Below are 19,917 nucleotides of genomic sequence, written 5' to 3'. Positions count from 1 at the left end.
TAGGTGAAATCCAGTAATCACTTCTACATTGAACCAGAGATTGTTTAGAAACAACTGACTGTACCTAACTGTAACTGTATAGAGAACAAAGTCTAAGACTCTTACCTAAATGATATTGTTTTCCTTTCTGGCATAATGTTTCACCATAAATTCAAGTTTCCTGCATAATATTTTAGAAGACTTTTAGCCACTGTACTTTTGGGTATCACAAAAGATAGATTATTATTAAAATCCTCTAACATGAAAAATATATAGATAGGTTTTACACAAAATTTGGTAGTTAACTAGTTTTATAGTTCTAGATTTCTTTTAAAGAAAAGTACTCTGTGCCATTCTTTTACAAATTAATATGTGAATATCGTAATTTATTCTAACAAATTATTTAATGATTATTTTATCCTAGTCAAGTAAAATGATATGCCAATGATAATACCAAACATTCCTTTCTCTTCCAGCTGCTATTTTTATTTTTACTTTTTTTAATTTTAATATTTAATTTCTCTTCCAATTTTTAGATTCCAGTTATATTGTCTACTCTACTCTTTATTGACATTTCATAGACTTTGCCTCATGTATACAAAATGATAATCAGATTTAAAACATTTAAACTAGGATATATTTTCACATGCTTTGACAAAACTAATGGAGTAAAACTATATATAAATTAATGTCTCATATGAGAATACAGTCTGGTACAGTAATTCTGCTTTGTGTAGTTATCAAAGGTTCAGAGTCATTCTCTTTTACTGCTTTGCATCCCTGGGCCATTACCCTCATCTATATAATTCCAGGTGGCATTTGCATTATAACCAACAGGAAGGGGAGGAGGAGAGAGAGCACACTGAGCTACATGAGCAATGAACTACTCTTATTAAATGTAGTTCAAAAGTAAAGAAACTGAGAATATCAAAATCAAGACTATGGATGTCATATTCAGAAGGGAATCTCTAGATACAACTTTCTGGAGAGGGGATTGTGTTGTCCTAATCTGTTCGTGAAGATTATGAGGTTTGTCTATGAAGTGGAAGGAATATTTTTTTAATGAAAATGTTTGAACTCATACAGGAGCCCAGGTTGAAAAAGACAGATGCACCCCTATGTTTATCCAGCACTATTTACAATAGCCAAGAATTGGAACCAACCTAAGTGTCCATAGGAAGATGAATGGATAAAGAAGATGTGGTATATATACATGATGGAATATTATTCAGCCATAAGAAGAAAACAAATCCTACCATTTGCAACAACATGGATGGAGCTAGAGGGTATTGTGCTCAGTGAAATAAGCCAGGTGGAGAAAGACAAATACCAAATGGTTTCACTCATCTGTGGAGTATAAGAACAAAAGAAAAATTGAAGGAACAAAACAGCAGCAGAATCACAGAACCCAAGAATGGACTGACAGTTACCAAAGGGAAAGGAATTGGGAAGGATGGGTGGGAAGGGAGGGATAAGGGGGGACAGGGGGCATTATGATTAGCACACATAATATAGTGAGGAGTGGCACAGGGAAGGCAGTATAGCACAGAGAAGACAAGTCATGAGTCTATAGCATCTTACTATGCTGATGGACAGTGACTGTAATGGGGTATGTGATGGGGACTTGATAATGGGGGGAATCTAGTAACCACAATGTTGCTCATGTAAGTGTATATTAATGATAACAAAAAAAATGTCTGAACTTATCTCAGGCAAGGGAAACAAAAGCAAAAATGAAAAAAATGGGACTCCATCAAACTAAAAAGCTTCTGTACAGCAGAGGACATCATCAGCAGAACAAAAAGGCATCCTACAGTATGGGAGAATATATTCATAAATGACATATCCAATAAGGGGTTGACATCCAAAATATATAAAGGACTCACATGCCTCAACACCCAAAAGCAAATAACCAAATTAAAAATAGGTAGAGGATCTAAACAGACACTTCTCCAAAGAAGAAATTCAGATGGCCAACAGGCACATGAGAAGATGCTCCACATCGCTAATCATCAGAGAAATGCAAATTAAAACCACAATGAGATATCACCTCACACCAGTTAGGATGGCCACCATCCAAAAGACAAGCAACAACAAATGCTGGCGAGGATGTGGAGAAATGGGAACCCTCCTACACTGCTGGTGATAATGTAAACTAGTTGAACCATTGTGGAAAGCAATATGGAGGTTTCTCACAAAACTAAAAATAGAAATACCATTTGACCCAGGAATTCCACTCCTAGGAATTTACCTAAAGAAAACAAGATCCCAGATTCAAAAAGACATGTGCACCCCTATGTTTATTGCAGCCGTATTTATAATAGCCAAGGTATGGAAGCAACCTAAGTGTCCATCAGTAGAGGAATGGGTAAAAAAAAGTTGGTATATACACAACGGAACATTATTCAGCAATAAGAAGAAAGTAAGTCCTACCATTTGCAACAACATGGATGGAGCTAGAGGGTATTATGCTCCATGAAATAAGTCAGTAGGAGAAAGACAAGTACCAAATGGTTTCCCTCATTTGTGGAGTATAACAGTAAAGCAAAACTGAAGGAACAAAACAGCAGCAGACTCACAGACTCCAAGAAGGCACTAGCAGTTAGGGGGAAAGGGGTGGGTTGGGAGAAGCGGTTTAAGGGGCATTATGATTAGCACACATAATGTAGCAGGGAGGAACAGGGAAGGCAGTATAGCACAGAGAAGACAAGTAGTGATTCTATAGCATCTTACTATGCTGATGGACAGGGACTGCAGTGGGGTGCTCAGTGAGTGACTTGATAATATGGGTGAATGTAATAGCCACAGTGTTGCTCATGTGAAACCTTTATAAGATTGTATATCCATGATGCATTAATAAAAAAAAACTCACTTTACACCTTAAGGACCTAGAAAACAAAAAACAATCTTAGCCCAAACTTAACAGAAGAAAGGAAATAATAAAGATTAGAGCAGAAATAAATGAAATAGGAAAGTTTAACCAAACCGTGGTTTGGTTCTTTGTAAAGGTAAACAAAATTGGCAAACTCGTAGCTAGACTAACCAAGGGAAAAAATTAAAAGGACCCAAGTCAACAAAATTACAGATGAAAGAGGAGACATTAGAACTGATACTACAGAAATTCAAAGGATCATAATAGGCTACTCTGAACAACTATACACCAACAGACTGGGCAACGCAGAAGAGATGGAAAATTCTTAGCAACAGTATGTCAACATAAACAAAGTGAAAAGACAGCCTACAGAATAGGAAAAAATATTTGCAACCATATATCTGATAAGAGTTTAACATTCAAAGTATATTAACAACTCACAGCAACAAAATAAATAAATAAAATCTGATTTTAAAATGGGCAAAACACCTAAATAGACATTTCTCCAAAGAAGATATACAAAAGACCGAGAGATACATTTAAAAGATACTCAACATTATCAGGAAATGCAAACCAAAACCACATTGAGATATCACTGCATGCCTGTTACAATGGGCATCATCAAAAAAAAAAAAAACAACAGCTGGTGTGCGTGTGGAGAAAGGGAACAGTTGTGCATTGTTGGTGGGATTCTGAATTGATACAGCCACTATAGAAAACTACGTGGATAATACCCAAAAAATGAAAAATAGAATTACCATATGATCCAGCGATTTCACTTCTGGGAATCATCCTAAGGAAAAGAAAACACTAAGTGGAAACGATATCTGCACCCTCATGTGCATAACAGCATTATTTACAATAGCAATAACATGGAAACAATCTAAGCATCCATCAAGAGATGAACTGATAAAGAAGTTGTGCTGTATATGCATACACTGGAATATTATTCAGCCATCAAAAAACAAGGTAATTCTACTATTTACAATAACATGGATTGACCTTGAAGGCTTTATGCTAAGTGAAATAAGTGACACAGAAAACAAATACTGTGTGATCTCACTTACATGTAGAATCTTAAAAAAAAAAATCTTCTTGTTGGATTGACCCCTTTATCATTATGTAATGTCCTTCTTTGTCTCTTGTGACTTACTTTGTTTTGAAGTCTATTTTGTCTGATACAAGTACTGCAACTCCTGCTTTTTTCTCCCTATTAGTTGCATGAAATATCTTTTTCCATCCCTTCACTTTTAGTCTGTATTTGTCTTTGGGTTTAAAGTGAGTCTCTTGTAGGCAGCATATAGATGGGTCTTGTTTTTTATCCTTTCAGTGACTGTGTGTCTTTTTTTTTTTGGTATCATTAATCTATAATTACATGAGGAGCATTATGTTTACTGGACTCCCCCCTTCACCAAGTCCCCGCAACATACCCCATTAGTCGCTGTCCATCAGCGTAGTAAGATGCTGTAAAATTGTTACTTGTCTTCTCTGTGTTGCACAGCCCTCCCTGTGCTCCCCCCACATTATACATGCTAATCATAAGGCCCCCTTTCTTCTTTCCCCCCCTTCTCCCTCCCTTCCCACCCATCCTCCCCAGTCCCTTTCCCTTTGGTAACTGTTAGTCCATTCTTCGGTTCTGTGAGTCTGCTGCTGTTTTGTTCCTTCACTTTTTCCTTTGTTCTTATATTCCACATATGAGTGAAATCATTTGGTACTTGTCTTTCTCCAACTGGCTTATTTCAGTGAGCATAATACCCTCTAGCTCCATCCATGTTGTTAGAAATGGTAGGATTTGTTTTCTTTCTATGGCTGAATAATATTCCATTGTATATATGAGAGACATTCATCTACTGATGGACACTCAGGTTGCTTGCATTTCTTAGCTATTGTAAATAGTGCTTTGATAAACATAGGGGTGCATATGTCTTTAAGAATCTGGGATCTGGTTTTCTTCAGGTAAATTCCTAAGAGTGGAATTCCTGGGTCAAATGATATTTTTATTTATAGCTTCTAGAGGAACCTCCATACTGCTTTCCACAATGGTTGAACTAGTTTACATTCCCACCAGCAGTGTAGGAGGGTTCCCTGTTTGTCCACATCCTCGCCAACATTTGTTGTTGTTCATCTTTTGGATGGTGGCCATCCTAACTGGTGTGAGGTGATATCTCATTGTGAATTTGATTTACATTTCCCTGATGATTAGCAATGTGTAGCATCTTTTCATGTGCCTGTTGGCCATCTGAATTTCTCCTTTGGAGAAGTGTCTGTTCAGATCCTCTGCCCATTTATTGCCCGGCTTATTTCCTTTTTGGGTGTTTAGGCATGTGAGCTCTTTATATATTTTGGATGTTAACCCCTTATAGAATATGTCATTTATGAATTATTCTCTCATACCATTGGATGCCTTTTTGTTCTACAAATGGTGTCCTTTTGTACAGAAGCTTTTTGGTTTGATATAGTCCCACTTGTTCATTTTTGCTTTTGTTTTCCTTGCCCAAGGAGATATGTTCATGAAAAAGTTGCTCATGTGTATATTCAAGGGAGTTTTGCCTATGTTTTCTTCTAAGAGTTTTATGGTTTCCTGACTTACATTCAGGTCTTTGATCCATTTTGAGTTTACTTTTGTGTATGGAGTTAGACAGTAATCTAGTTTCATTCTCTTACATATACCTGTCCAGTTGTGCCAAAACCAGCTGTTGTAGAGGCTGTCCTTTCTCTGTTGAATGTCCATGGCTCCTTTATCATATATTAATTGACCATATATGTGTGGATTTATATCTGGACTCTCTATTCTATTCTGTTGATCTATGGGTCTGTTCTTGTTCCAGTACCAAATTATCTTGATTACTGTGGCTTTGTAGTAGAACTTGAAGTTGGGAAGCGAGAGCCCCTCTGCTTTATTCTTCCTTCTCAGGATTGCTTTGGCTATTTGGGGTCTTTCTGGTTCCATATGAATTGTAGAACTATTTGTTCCAGTTTGTTGAAGAATACTGTTGGTATTTTGAGAGGGATTGCATTGAATCTGTAGATTGCTTTAGGCAGGATGGCCATTTTGACCGTATTATTATTCTTCCTACCCATGAGCCTGGGGTGTATTTCCATTTATTGGTGTCTTCTTTGATTTCTCTGAAGAGTGTTGTGTAGTTTTCAGGGTACAGATCTTTCACTTGGTATGGTTTATTCCTAGGTATTTTATTCTTTTTGATGCAATTTTGAATGGAATTGCTTTTCTGATCTCTCTTTCTGCTAGTTCATCATTAGTATATAGGACTGCAACAGAGTTCTTTGTATTAATTTTGTATCTTGCAAGTTTGCTGAATTCAGATATTAGTTCTAGTAGTTTTGGAGTGGATTCTTTAGGGTTTTTTATGTACAATATCATGTCATCTGCAAACAATGGCCATTTAACTTCTTCCTTGATAATCTGGATGTCTTTTATTTCTTTGTGTTGTCTGACTGCTTTGGCTAGGACCTCCAGAGCAATTTTGAATAAAAGTGGGGAGAGTGGGCATCCTTGTCTTGTTCCTGATCTTAGAGGAAAAGCTTTTAGCTTTTCATTGTTAAGTATGATGTTAGCTGTGGGTTTGTCATATATGGCCTTTATTATGTTGAGGTACTTGCACTTTATACTAATTTTATTGAGAGTTTTTATCATGAATTGGTGTTGAATTTTGTCAGATGCTTTTTCAACATCTTTGGAGATGATCATGCAAAGTCATGATTTTATATTACACTTCTGAACTGGACTTAATAATGAAGATGATCAGGACCCCAAAGGTGCTACTTTCCTTCATTAAGTCCTGTCTTGTGCTTTCCCCTCAGACCTTCCCTCATCAGCTCAGTCCAACTCATCTTGGCTCTTCCCTCCACCACCTTCCTAGTCCAACAATGACTGAATAAGAGACATAGATTCTTAGAGATCTGATTTTTTTGTACGATGATAAAAAGTTTGAAAAGAAGACTTGAGAAAAATATTTATAGTGTACTTTTTATTTTTAAGGTCACCTAAATTTGGAAAAAATACATTGTGCTTAGAGACGTTGTGCTAATAGGTAAAACAAGCTTGATCCAAAGGGACAAATACTGTATGAGTCCACTTACAAGGTGCCCAGTATAGTTAAATTCATAGAGACAGAAAGTAATATTATGTTTTTATGGGTCTGGAGCAGGGAATGGTGAGTTGATATTTAATGGGTGTAGAATTTTAGTTGGAGAGGATGAAAAAGTTCTGGAGAAGGATTGTGGTGATGGTTGCACAACATTGTGAGTATACTTAATATCACAGAACTATACACTTAAAAATGGTTAAAATGGTAAATTTTATGTTAAGTATATTTTATCACAATAAAAAAGTAACCATTGTGGTTATTGTTATCATATTTGCTGTGTAATATTCGTTATTCAGAAAATTTTTATGATTTTAAAAATAAGTTTGAGTTACAATATACATACATAATAAAATTCATGCATTTTAAATGTTCAGTATAATGGTAAGTTTTGACAAATATATACACTGTGTAACTGCCACCTTAGTGACGCTGTGACACATTGTCTTCCAGTCCTTTTGCAGCCCCACCCCCTATCCCCGGCAACCACTGATCTTTCTATCTCTTTGTGGATTAGATTACAATTAACTTTTGTATTTCTTAAAGAAATGGAAAAGATACCAGCTTTTGCTTTTTGTAACAAATGGAGACACAAGCAGCAAGTTTTGTCAGTCTAAGAAGCAGGCAGAAGCCTCATAACGGAAGTGTCAGTATCACAGTAGAAGTAAGTTTTCCAAAGTTTCATAATCAGTAGTGCATGGCAATAACAAAATGCTCATGTTCAGAAAAAAAAGAGAAAATTTGAATACAAGTTCTCCACATCATGAAATTTTGTTCAGTCAAGTGAACTACAGCTATCAGCAGTTTCTGCCTTTATTATGTTAACTTTGGACTTCTGAAAACTTGGTCCATATTGGGGTGACTTCTCTACCCATTCTCATGTCAGTATATTTCTTAGTGTAGGTCAGTTTCTTTTCCTTGTTTCAGACAGGAAGTAAATGAGAGGATTCAGAATTACAGTGTGAAGGCTGTGCCATTGTGCTGCAAGAAGGTTGTACTAGGCAGGACTACAATATGCACTGTTAGATCAAATGCCCTAAGATAGTCTATGTTAAGTAACATTTCAAAGTTATGTTCCAGCATCAAAGCATTAAAATATCACATTCTTTGTGTTTCATATTATTGAACAGTGTAGCAGTTCATCATAGTCCTGTCTGTGACTCATGAATCCAAGACTCAGACAGCAGCATTTTTTTTAACACTCAATTTATTGTATGCCTTTATTCAAGACAGACACTTGGCTTAGCTTTTGTAGAATCATTTCAGAGTTTTTTTTATTAAGGTATTATTGATACACACTCTTATGAAGGTTTCACATGAAAAACAGTGTCATACTGCATTCACCCATTATCGAGTCCCCCCCATACCCCATTGTAGTCACTGTCCATCAGTGCAGTAAGATGCCACAGTCAGAGAGCAGCATGTTATTCTTTGTTCTTTAAAAACAATTTTTATACTAAAAAAATTCTACTTATCTCTAGCAGTAGTACCCTGACCTTCCTCTTCCAGAATCATGAAATCTCTCCTCTTTTCCTCCAAGTCAGTCTTTCTAAAACCTTGCTTTACTTTTCTGGAACTTTTCATGCCTCTATATTATATTCAAATATCAAATCATTCCTCTTTTGGCATTTTGAGTACCTTTTGTCTGCTGGGTTTTGGTTAAAATCCTTAGGAATTTCAGTCTGTGTTATTCCTTATAACCATTTGAGACCACCTGCACTGTGATTCAGAGCAGTCTGATGGCTTCTGTCTCACTGTTTCCATTCCCTTTTGAAACCCTCAAATCCTCACATACAACTTGTGCTTTTACACTTGCCACTTTCTCTGTCTTTTTTATTACATCTATCAAGATAAGGACCATCTCAGTTCCCATGTCCTCAGCCTAAGGTGATTTTTCTACAGTATTACATCAGCATTTACTGCCCATATGATTTATGGGCACTTATCATTTACTATCTCATCTCATTAGGCATACTGAAGTCTTATATTTAAAAAGGACAGGCTTACCACTTAAAACAAAACCATTTATACAATATCTCTGATAATCTCCTTAAACACCTAGGCAGGGGAAACTCTTGTCATTTTTTAGGTGTCCCGATTCTACTTATTAACAAAAGTTGAAACATTAGGTGTTTATTTTATAAATAAATCTTTATCTTTGTGACTTTCTCCTTTTAGTGTCATTTGTGTGCTCTAGAGAAGCACAGGTTAAATATCCTACTTCTGCTCTTGTTCCTGCTATTCTAATGGCAGCTGTCACACTGAAGGGATAAATCTTTTTAGATTAACATGCCCTTTTATAACTCCATCCTGCTGCCTTCCTTTGGACACTGTCTACTTTTACTTTGCCTCTTAAATTATGGCATCTTGAACTGAGCCTACTACTCCAGTTGGTACGTCCAGTTAGAGAAAAACAAAACTTTCTTTAAATGAAATGTAAATTGGCTAAAGTTAGTGGTCACTTTCTAGATCTTGGTTTCTTTCATGTTTTCAAAATCTGATATTCCCTACTCATACTCTTGCTCACTTGCCTTCTAAGCAGGACTAAAAAAAAACTTAAAAATACAGTGAAGCACAAGTATAACAGAGAAGACAAGTAGTGATTCTATAGCATCTTACTACGCTGATGGACAGGGACTGTAATGGAGTATGTGGTGGGGACTTGATAATAGGGGGAGTCTAGTAACCGTAATATTGCTCATGTAATTGTACATTAATAATAGCAAAAAGAAAAAAAATACAGTGAAGCACAGCTTCAAAATAAGGGAAAACATCATAGCAGTTGGGAAACCACTACAACAGATAGAAATGGAGTCAAAATTGGAGGGGCCATTGGTTCAGGATTCATTTCTGAAGTGCCTACTCCATGCCAGAAACTATTCTTGGCACTTGGTATATATTAGTGAACAAAATGAACATCCTGCCTTTATGGAGCTTGTATTCCAGCTATTTCTAAACAAAGGCTGTAAGCAGAAAAGGAAGACAGGCAAGTAATATCAGAGTATAGAGAGCAACTGCATACCAATGGAAAGAAAATTTTGTAAATGGTTTAGGTACATGTAATGCAGAAAATTAATAATATTTGCAGGCTTCTGGTGTTCAGAGCCATAGGACAGGACTCCAGGAGGAAAATAATATATTTTAAAAATTGATGATAACAGCATTATTCACAGTAGCCAAAAGGTATGAGCAACCCAAAAGTCTGTCAGCTGATGAATGGATTAACAAAGTGTTGTATATACACATAGTGGAATATTATTCAGCTTTAAAAAAGGAGGAAATTCTGAAACATGCTACACATGGGTGAACCTTGAGGACATTATGTTAAGTGACATAAGCCAGTCACAAAGAGACAACTATTTTGTGATTCCCTCTATATGAGGTACCTGGAATAGTCAAAGTCATAGAGATAGAAAGTAAATGGTGGTTGCCAGGGACCAGGGGGAAGTGAGGATGGGAGTTGTGTAATTGGTACCATTGAGTTTTGCAAGATGAGAGGAGTTTGGAGACTGGTTGCACAACAGCATGAATGTAATTAACACTAGTGAACTTTACACTTTGATGCAAGTGAGAAGTAGTAACTCAGTGACACAGGGTCCTTGAAAGACAGTGAGGAAGAAATAGGCAGAAAATTGTAGCTGGTCAACTGTTGGGCCAGAGCATTTGATGTGGTAAGAAGCTTGATGACAATGACATTGGAAGAGGAGGACAGTATAGAATGATGGGGAAATCAGAGCAGGTGTTTTAAAAATCATTTGGCCCATGGTAAAAGGTTAGTAGTGAACATGCAGATACAAAGCCATGGGTTCATTAAAAACTTAGAAGGTAAGAACCAACAAAACTTAAATATTGGTTATGGGGAGCAAAGAAGAAATCAAGTTACTTAAATGTCATCAGCCTATGGACCTAGGAATATGGTGATTCAGTTAACACTGAAAGGGAAATTTGTTAGGGTGGATAGAATATTTAGTGTTGATATTTTACATTATTTCTGAGTAACACATTATTTCTGAGTAAATAAAGGTGATCCAGAGAATGGATAATGAGATGTTCAGTGACCAGAGTTTGAAAGGTCAGGCATTGCAGTCAAGCTACCCACATAGGCTCACCTGTGGACTCGTTTCCACTGAGCTCAGTCAAGTAGTGTGTCTGCCTTGCTCTCTGAGACCTCTGTAAGAGGAGTTGGGGTAAGTAGTAACCAAAAGGTTTTCTTCAGGAAATGAGATGAAAATGTGGAAGAGATATCCTGGTAGTCCACACTCCCTTGGGATAGGTGATTCGTTAAGCAACAAGTAAAGGAGGCATCAGAATCAAGGACACACTGATAAGAGGATCCAGATTTCGGATTTATCTTAAAATTGAAGTAGATTAAACTATGCCTACATGTCCAGGACAGTAATACGTCCAAAGCTACTGATCTCATTCTTGCTTTCATCTGATCTCCCCTGATGTTTTTAGGACCATGGAATTTATGAAACACAATTATGTAATCATTCAATTTGAAATGCCCAATTGGAGGAAGAAGAAAGAATAAACCTTGGCAACATCCTTCCTTGATACTCCTTCTCTGTCATATTTCTCTTAAACACACACACATACTTAGCACTCATTTTTAAATTGTAACCCACCGTCATTCCAACACTGATTATATCTCATTTATTCATGATGGAAGGCTAATTAATATGTGCTGTTCTCAAGGATTCAAGAATTACCAGAAGGATTTTGAGCTCTATTTGCCTTGGATATTTGCCTCCTGTTGCTCGAATTTGCTCAGAAGGGAAAGGAACAGAGGAGGTGGTCTGTTTCTTGAAGCTCAAATGCCATAGCAGAATACTTGTAGAGACATCTTGATTCTATTAGAATTTTCAGGCCAAAGGGCAGGTTCAACTGCTCTGGCAGTTTAAAGCACCAGAGAGTGGACGAATAGACTACTTTAATGACTTATAGTTGGATTTCTGCTACTGCGTACTCATTATGCAGTAATATGGCATGTTAGTCATGCAGTAGGTGGGTAACTAATTTATCACTTTGAAAGGTTCTGTGTCCACATTTTCAATTTTTTTTTAACTGAGGAAGAGACAGAACAAAGAGAGTAATTTGGCAGGATAAGCATTGTGGTACTCATTTTGCTCTGGGCTTGTGGCATATGTATATTACCTTTCATATTTTATGTGCTTGGATTACTCCCTAGAGGCCCATGGGAATAGAAGTCAGAATGTGCTCCCCTAATAAGTCTTCCTTTTTTTGTGGATAGCCTTTAGTTAGTAAAACTCTTGAAGTCAAGTGTTAATCCCCATCAAGGTTCATTTTCTTTAAGAAAGCCATAATAGAATTAGAATAGGTAACTTCCAGATCTCAAGCAATTGACTCTGATTAAAAAGAAACAATTTCTAGTATTTTTACTTTCTTCTAATAGTTTCTGTATCTTTCAGTTCTTTTCAATGAATATATTTTACTTTTATCAGAAAAAAATTATTTTAAAGAAGCAGTTATATTGGTAGCTACTAAAATAAGATTCTTTTTACAGTTTTTTTTTTTTCACTGAACTCTATTCCCTCTGAAAAGCAGGGTCTTCTTAACAGAATTTTTTGGTTTAGATACTCTTGAGTGTTCGCTGTAAACTTAACCACATAAGTTCAACTCTACCGTGTGGTCTTTTCTATCAGATGTATTAAAGGAATGACAATTTTTTTATTCCCAGAAAGTCAGATGGCTGTTACTGCTTATTAGCTTTAATATTCTTGCCTATCCTCCAAGTTTTTTTCCAAGAGTTTGTTCCCCCCTTTAGTATCCATTTCAATTTACCAAAATTGTGAATAAGAGAACAATACTATCTCTGTCCCTTTGTAAAAACAAAGAAAAACCTAAAAACTAATATACCCAGAAGAGATACTGAAGTTACCCAGTGTTTATATGATTGTATGAGCAATACATAATCAAAACATTTTATTCTCTTGACTACAAATTGCCCTTTTTAAGCACATACATATGTAGAAGTAAGTATCAAGAGTATACTTTTAAAGCAGAAAGGATAATGCCATGCTAATGTGTGAGTGGGTTTTTAGAGAGCAAGAGCCCTGGACTTGGGAGAGAAAGTTTGATTCTGTGCACTTCATAGTATATTATCAATGCTCAATTAAAAAATGTAGCATCAATGACATAACATTTTGAATTGTATAAAGTAAAAAAAACTTCAAATTGTATGTCATGTATATATATGAATCAGTGGCTCAGACTCTAGTGCCACGTCCTTTATTTTAAAATTTAGAATCTGACTTGTCACCTGTTATATTGCAGTTTCAGAATGTGACATTTTACCCTAGAGATTAACTACCTCACTAGCTGGCCAAGCATATCATTTATAAAAGAATTTGGAATTCAGGGAGGGTGCTTCAATATAGAGCAATTTTTACTATTTCATATTATGATCTTTCCTAAAACATAGAATGGAACTCAGATCTTACCACTTTTGTATCTTGCATTCAGCAAAGGTGCTCATTACTGGGTCTAACTGGGTAGAGTAACTTATCTGTCATCTTTTATTTGCCTGCTGCTAAATGTGTAATTCTGACTACTCGTGCACAGAAATGCTGCACCCTTATTGAGAAAGCACTTTTCTCATTCCAGCTTTGTCAGTCTTTGAGCTTCCCAAAAGGGAACAGATGACAGCAATCAGCAGGAAACTGCATAGTGAGACCTTCTTGAACTCCTTCACCTTTAAGCTCATTTCACCACTTAACATTTTTTTTTAAGTGGTCAGTGGTTATATTTAGACTATCTTTATCCCTTTGGTGTTGACTGGAGCTTCATAGGCTAAACCATCTGCCCTTTCTTAGAATTACATAGAGTGCAGGGACAGTGGGAAGTTTTACTGGGGTCATTGAGAATCTTCTTCCCTTCCAGCAGCCACACTGCATAAACAAATCTTCATTTCCGTGATGTAAACTGATCTGTACCCTCCATCTGTTAGGGCTGCATGTTAGGGCTGCATGTTCAGATCTACTCACCCAGGATACAGAAAATATCTTTCAGAATATTCAAACAATGGTCTTTCAGCTAGTGGCTAAACTAAAACTCTTCCATATGAATACTCTTGAAGCATAATTATCTTAACAAAAGACAGAAGCAAGGTTAAACTTGGGCAGTGCATTCTCAGATTCAGCATTTCCTCAGGTCAAAAGCTCAGGCCGCTTACAAAGTTCCTATAAATCAAATCTGTCTTCTTACAGATGACTTACGTAAATGATGAGCTATTAAGGAATGAGTTTTGGACTAGAGATTAATTGTTCACCAACTTCATTCTGATTATTTGTAAATTTCTTATGTTCACCCCCTCCTAAATCCTACCTTCTTTTCTTTCTGGAGATGAACCAAAGAGTAGTTAAACCACAAGGAATCTGTAAAGGTTTAAGTTGTTGTTTAAACTGTGCGGATCATGTCAAAATCATGACAGGGAACCTACGTGCACTGATGAGAGAAAGAGAATTACAGTTCTTCAGAATGCCCGAGGAACATACGGCTGGTTTCCTAAACCCTGTTTACCAACATTTACAATTTCTTATACATACTGTACAAAAAAATGTTTTCTGTGCAAATAATGCCTCAATTTGCCTGGAAGCTGCAGAATGCTATCAAAAGAATGAGTGAAATAGGTAAAGCATGTAGGTGATGGGAGCATTCTTTAAAAAGTCATTGACTTAGTTCACTTTTCTAACTATATCTAGGAGCTCTTTATTAAGATGTCAGTAAAACAAATGGGATTCTTTGCTGCACCATTCATTCAAGTGTGAACTTGGGCAGGCTATCTGAACTCTCTACGCTTGAGTTTTGTCACCCACAAGATCGGGTAACAAACAACAGCGACTTAAAGGACTGTTGTGAGGATTCAGTGAAAGGCTTGCAATTTTCTTTCCTTTGCAGGCAAGAAGCTCTACTGGCTGCCATTAGTGAAAAAGATGCCAATATAGCTCTTTTGGAGCTTTCATCCTCTAAGAAAAAGACCCAAGAGGAAGTGGCCGCACTTAAGCGGGAGAAGGATCGCCTGGTGCAGCAGCTCAAGCAGCAGGTAAAACACGGTCTGTGGGGAGGGCCAGTGGGGCCCACCTTCACCCTTCTCAACCACCTTTGCCAGCTTGAATTGTTAGTTCTCCCATCCTATTAGACATCCATTCTTTCTATCCAGTTACCTTTTGTAAGCAGAGCGTTCATCTCCTTCACCTGTCTCTGGCTATGTGTAGGAGATGTAGAGTGTTCTTGGTGAGAGGATTGGGTTAGGCCTTCTATGAGAACATTTTCTCACTTTACGCAGTTGCTGGATGAAATCAGTGAAATTCGACCCATTTGAAATGAAAAAGCCTTATTTTTTACATCCAACCAGATTCTTGCTGCAGAAGACACTAAGTGTATCTTTACTTTAATAACTTCCCGTTATTCAGGGCTGGTTAAGGGTTTTCTTTCTGAACTTAAACTCTTCCCAAATTTAATGCTTAATATTTATGTTAGGTCTTTCATTTATGAACATACAAGCTAAAAACTTCCTCTTTGATGGTGGTTGCACAACAATGTAAGTGTCCTTAATGGACAGAACTTTTATTAGGTGAAAGTCAGGAAATTAATTAATCCATGAACTTAAGCCTTAGAAAGGAGTGGCTAAAGAATCCCACTATCTTTACACCTAACTGTGCCCTGAATACTCTGTGCAGATGAGACTGTATAAGGAGAAAGACAGTATAGTTCTTGGGAGTTCTTCCGTATAGTTTTTCTGTCTCCCTCCATGTAAAGTTTCACATTCTTGCCCTCTCAAAATGTGTCTGGGATGCTGAGAGCAAGAAGGAATAGGGACTTGCCAAAGATATTTGATTCTTTAATTTCTCTAAGTGTGTATACTAACTTTTGGATAAGCTTAAGGCCTTTTGGAAAGAGGATATGGCATCAATGTTGTTTTAATTTAAAGCTTCTAGTCCTTGAATTGCTAGAATGTGCTTCAATCCAAAGGCCATTTCCTAACAAGGAAGCCCTCGGCATTGACTAGGCTTTCCAGCAAGTGGAGCTGCCACTGCCTGATGGGTTCTTGGCATTCATGTGTGATTCCTGTTGTCAGAAAGTTGTGAAGCAACAAGGGATTTCAGACTTTGGGGTCACCCTCTAAGCTGGTCCCAATTTACTTACCCTGCCCCAGGGTAACTTGTCTTCTCTATTCATTCATGGCAAAGCAGTACTTGGAGAGGCTGCATTAGAAGGAGCCAGGGCCAGTGAAAAAAATTAAAGCTAGAGTTGTCTAACAAACTCCAGATGTGCTGTGGTGAGGCCAGGCAGTGTGTCCAGATTATAAGTCATGAGGAGGCCCCTGCTGTGATTGTCAAGCACCCACACTGGATTCAGTGTAAACTCCGATGGGACCCTGGGAAGCATTAATACAGTCTCTTTGGCCACAGCAGCTGTCATGAGATGGCCTTTCAGCATTATTCTCTTCTCTTCACCTCAAGCATTTTACAGCCTCCATGTTGCATTGGCTGTTAGCGGGCACCCCGGCCTTGCCCCAGTGTGCTCTTACAGAGGCATGACGGGCAGGTTGTGCTTTTCAGCACACGCTTTGTGGGTTTTTCTGTTTTTAAAAATCAGTATAACATTATAAGAGTAAAGTCTACAAACTTAAGTTAGACAACAGTCTTACTTAAAACTATCTTTTTTGTAATCATCAGCATTGGGATTAAATGTCAGATAATACATTCTTCAATTCCAACTTTTTTCTAAGTTTGAGGGAAATAAAGACACAATACTGCCTTAAAGAAGCTCGCAGTCTAGTGCCTAAAATACTAGTTGTTCTAAATGGTTGACAAAACCATTCTGTAGAAGGTAGTACCTGGCCTTACCATCTTTTCCTGCTGAAAGCCTCAGCAAATCAGCCCTGCAGTGAGGTGTTTGCCAGTTCATTTCAGATTCATTGAATGTGTAGTGTGGGTCAGATACTGTATTAATAGAACACAAGTGCCTTTTCTTCCTAGTAACAGCCTGACAGAGAGATAATCAGGTATAGGTTTTGGACAGATTACTTCTCTGAAATTCATATTCCTCATCTATAAAATTTAGATAACATTACCTACTTTACAGGGTTGGTGTGAAATTAAGTAATAGGGCAAACCTAAACCACTTCTGTCCCCACCATGACCTGCCTTCAAAATCCCGGTTCCTTGGTGTGCACTGTGCCGGGTGGGGTGTGTTACTGGGGCCCAGGGGCTGTCAGGGATGAATGCTCTCATTTCTCTAATGACTATTTGATTTTCAGAATTATACAACTAGCACACTGAGCTGTCCTCCACTGAGGAAGAATGGATTTCTCAGAGCAGTTAGGAGAATGAGAGTGGTACTTTTTATCCTCCTTTTTTTCTACCTGTTTCTTTAATAATACAACTATAACAGAGCATTTTTCAGCAATAATTGTAATACGCCTTTCTTAAGTCTTACATTTTCATCATTGAAGAGCATCATTTAAATGCTCTTCAGAGAGCAGCCAGTCAACATAGTCATTTCACGGTCCTCTGGGTTCAAAACTATTGTTCTTAAGAAATATTTAGCTGACTACTGACTTGAGATTTAGACTGCATTAATTTAGTTGCTTTTCAGAATTAGTTGCTTTTTGGAGAAAACAAAAATAAAAAATCATTATGCCTTTTAAGAATAATTTGAAATAGTAGCTTCTAAAATACTAATTTTCACAGTCAAAAATTACCCTGGAAAATCACACTTGATAATGCTACTCACTATATGCTTTTCAACTATATGCTCTACTTTCTGTAAAAAGATAATGCTAAATTCAGTCTAAGTGGATAAGTAGATAAATCAATTCACTCATTATGAGAAGACCAAAATTTTGATTGGTTGCTTCTTTTTTTTAATCAGTAACTTCTGAGTTATATCACATACAATAGTTTAGGCTTTAACCTTTTTACTCAAATATTTCTCATATTCATAGCTTACTATGAAAATCATTGTCAGCATTAAACCTGTGTTTCTTTATACCTTCTGCTTTCCCATCCTCCATAACCTGAACTATTCTCAATTGAAAGGTTTTGACAATGATCAGGAAATCTACTCTGTAGTGATGCTGACATCAGAGATTCAGTTGAGTTTTCATAAAGTCACACAGCCTGACATTTACATATTCACACTTACCTATGCTATTCAGTTATCTATAATGTTGAGCATTCATTTTCTCCTTTAGTCGTCATTTTCTAACAAGATCTCCTGTAAGGAAAACAGGTTATATTAATAGTGTACTTGCATTTCACAGAAAGTAAAATCAAGCTGCTAGTCAGCTAACCACACAAATCAGTTACCCGTGTCAAAGGTTTATAAGAGGAATAGATCTCAACTTTAGCATAGATTTTAGCCTACACTGCCATATGGTTCATAACTGGAACTCTGGGCTTGTTGATGTAACACTCAGCAAGCCTTAGCCCCCCGCTGTCCAGGAACCTCTTCTTCCCTGACCCTTTAGTTCACAGATCCTTTCTGACTCTCCAGCAGTATTCCCCAGTCATTCCTTAGTGCACACTGTTTCTAGGCTCTCTCCTGGGTGCTGGTGGTAGAAGGGTGAGCAGACAAACATGACTCACTTGGATTTCCCTTTATGGCAATTTCAACTACTTGGTCCAGCTTTTCTAGATATTTTGTCACAGAAGTATTTTCAGGTCACCTCATGTGGCAAAGAAGTTGTATTTCTTTCATATTATTCAAGAAAACTAAGCAAAACATTTTATCAGTAATTTGTCACACAATCTCCAGTTTCTCAATCTGTCTCCTTTTACAAGCTCTAAACTAATTTTAATTTATCTTTATTTCATATTTTCTGAACAAATTGTCGGTTTCCCATATGCATAAAGAAGATATGCATAAAGAGGATAGCTAAGTTAACTACGTAGGGCTGAGAATCATAAATAATGCATATGTACTTGTTTCATGGATATGGAAAAATCTTGGATGAGGTGCTATGTGTTCATGCTTCATTTCCTCCAACTATAAAATGAGGATTATCACTCTCCTGTTCCTAGTAGGGAAGTCTGAAGATCAGTCCGTCAGTACCTTCAAAGACAAGCAGATCTCCTTGAGAAGAGTAGTGTGTAAGTGCAGAGCCGTGTGTAATGGTAAGACATCCTGGCGCCCGTTCTGTGGAAAGGCGTCTGTCACTTGGTGGAGACACTGATGCCAGAGTCATCTGCACAGCCTTGCTTGCCATTCCTGGTTTCCCTGTTCCGAGCTGAACATCACCCATCTGTTCACACTCTTCTGCTTGTCCCAGGTCTACTTCCTTGCAGTTACACCCACGTGGCCTGGTTGGCATGGGAGTAGGGGCATCCTGTGCTCTTCTAGCCAAGCATTTTCTGTTGACTTGTGTGGATTTTATTTGTTTAACCCTCACAAGACCACTTTATCTCCCTAAACTCTAGGTTCTTGGTGGAAAGGGGGTACTTAATTGTTCCCCCAGTATTTGCAACAGGTATGAGTGTGAAAAAATACCTGAATTAAGTGAGTAATACTTTTTCTTTTATGAAGTTCTACACACTCTCTAACAATTTTGTAGTCCCTTGCAAGGAGCTGCATATGACACATAGGATATTGTGATGTTTTACTCTTACTTATTATTCATCAGGTAGAGCCAAGGACTCTGACAACTGCTGTGAGGCCCAGGAACCTGGCCTGGGTTTTCTATGACAGTGCATTCTCACTCAGACACACTCCTTCCTCCATAAACCCACGCCTGTATGTTCTTTCAGACTATCATTAGAATGACAGTGTTCAATGTTCTGTCCACCCATCTACTCAGAAACAGTTTATCCTGTGGTATGAACTTGTTGTCTTTTGCTTCCTTTATTTTGGGTTATTTTACTCCCTTGTTATTAGCGAATGGAAAGTATGTATAGGTTAATGCCTTTCTTTTTTTGACTTTAGACCTTCTTTCTC

The 19,917-nt window shown here is 37.3% G+C and overlaps 1 protein-coding gene across 13 annotated transcripts in view; it reads left to right on the top strand.

Moving 5' to 3' along the window:
* Nucleotides 1–19,917, top strand: part of ERC1 (ELKS/RAB6-interacting/CAST family member 1) — a 730,429-nt gene that overhangs the window by 557,918 nt on the left and 152,594 nt on the right. For all 13 annotated transcript variants that reach the window (XM_057492538.1, XM_036907416.2, XM_057492541.1 and 10 more), the window contains one exon: nucleotides 14,878–15,022. In XM_057492538.1, the coding sequence (XP_057348521.1) occupies nucleotides 14,878–15,022 (145 nt within the window). The remainder of the gene's footprint in view (nucleotides 1–14,877; nucleotides 15,023–19,917) is intronic.

This window comes from Manis pentadactyla, chromosome 14 (genome assembly GCF_030020395.1).
Source record: "Manis pentadactyla isolate mManPen7 chromosome 14, mManPen7.hap1, whole genome shotgun sequence".
NCBI lineage: Eukaryota > Metazoa > Chordata > Mammalia > Pholidota > Manidae > Manis > Manis pentadactyla.
This window is presented reverse-complemented; position numbering and strand designations above follow the sequence as displayed.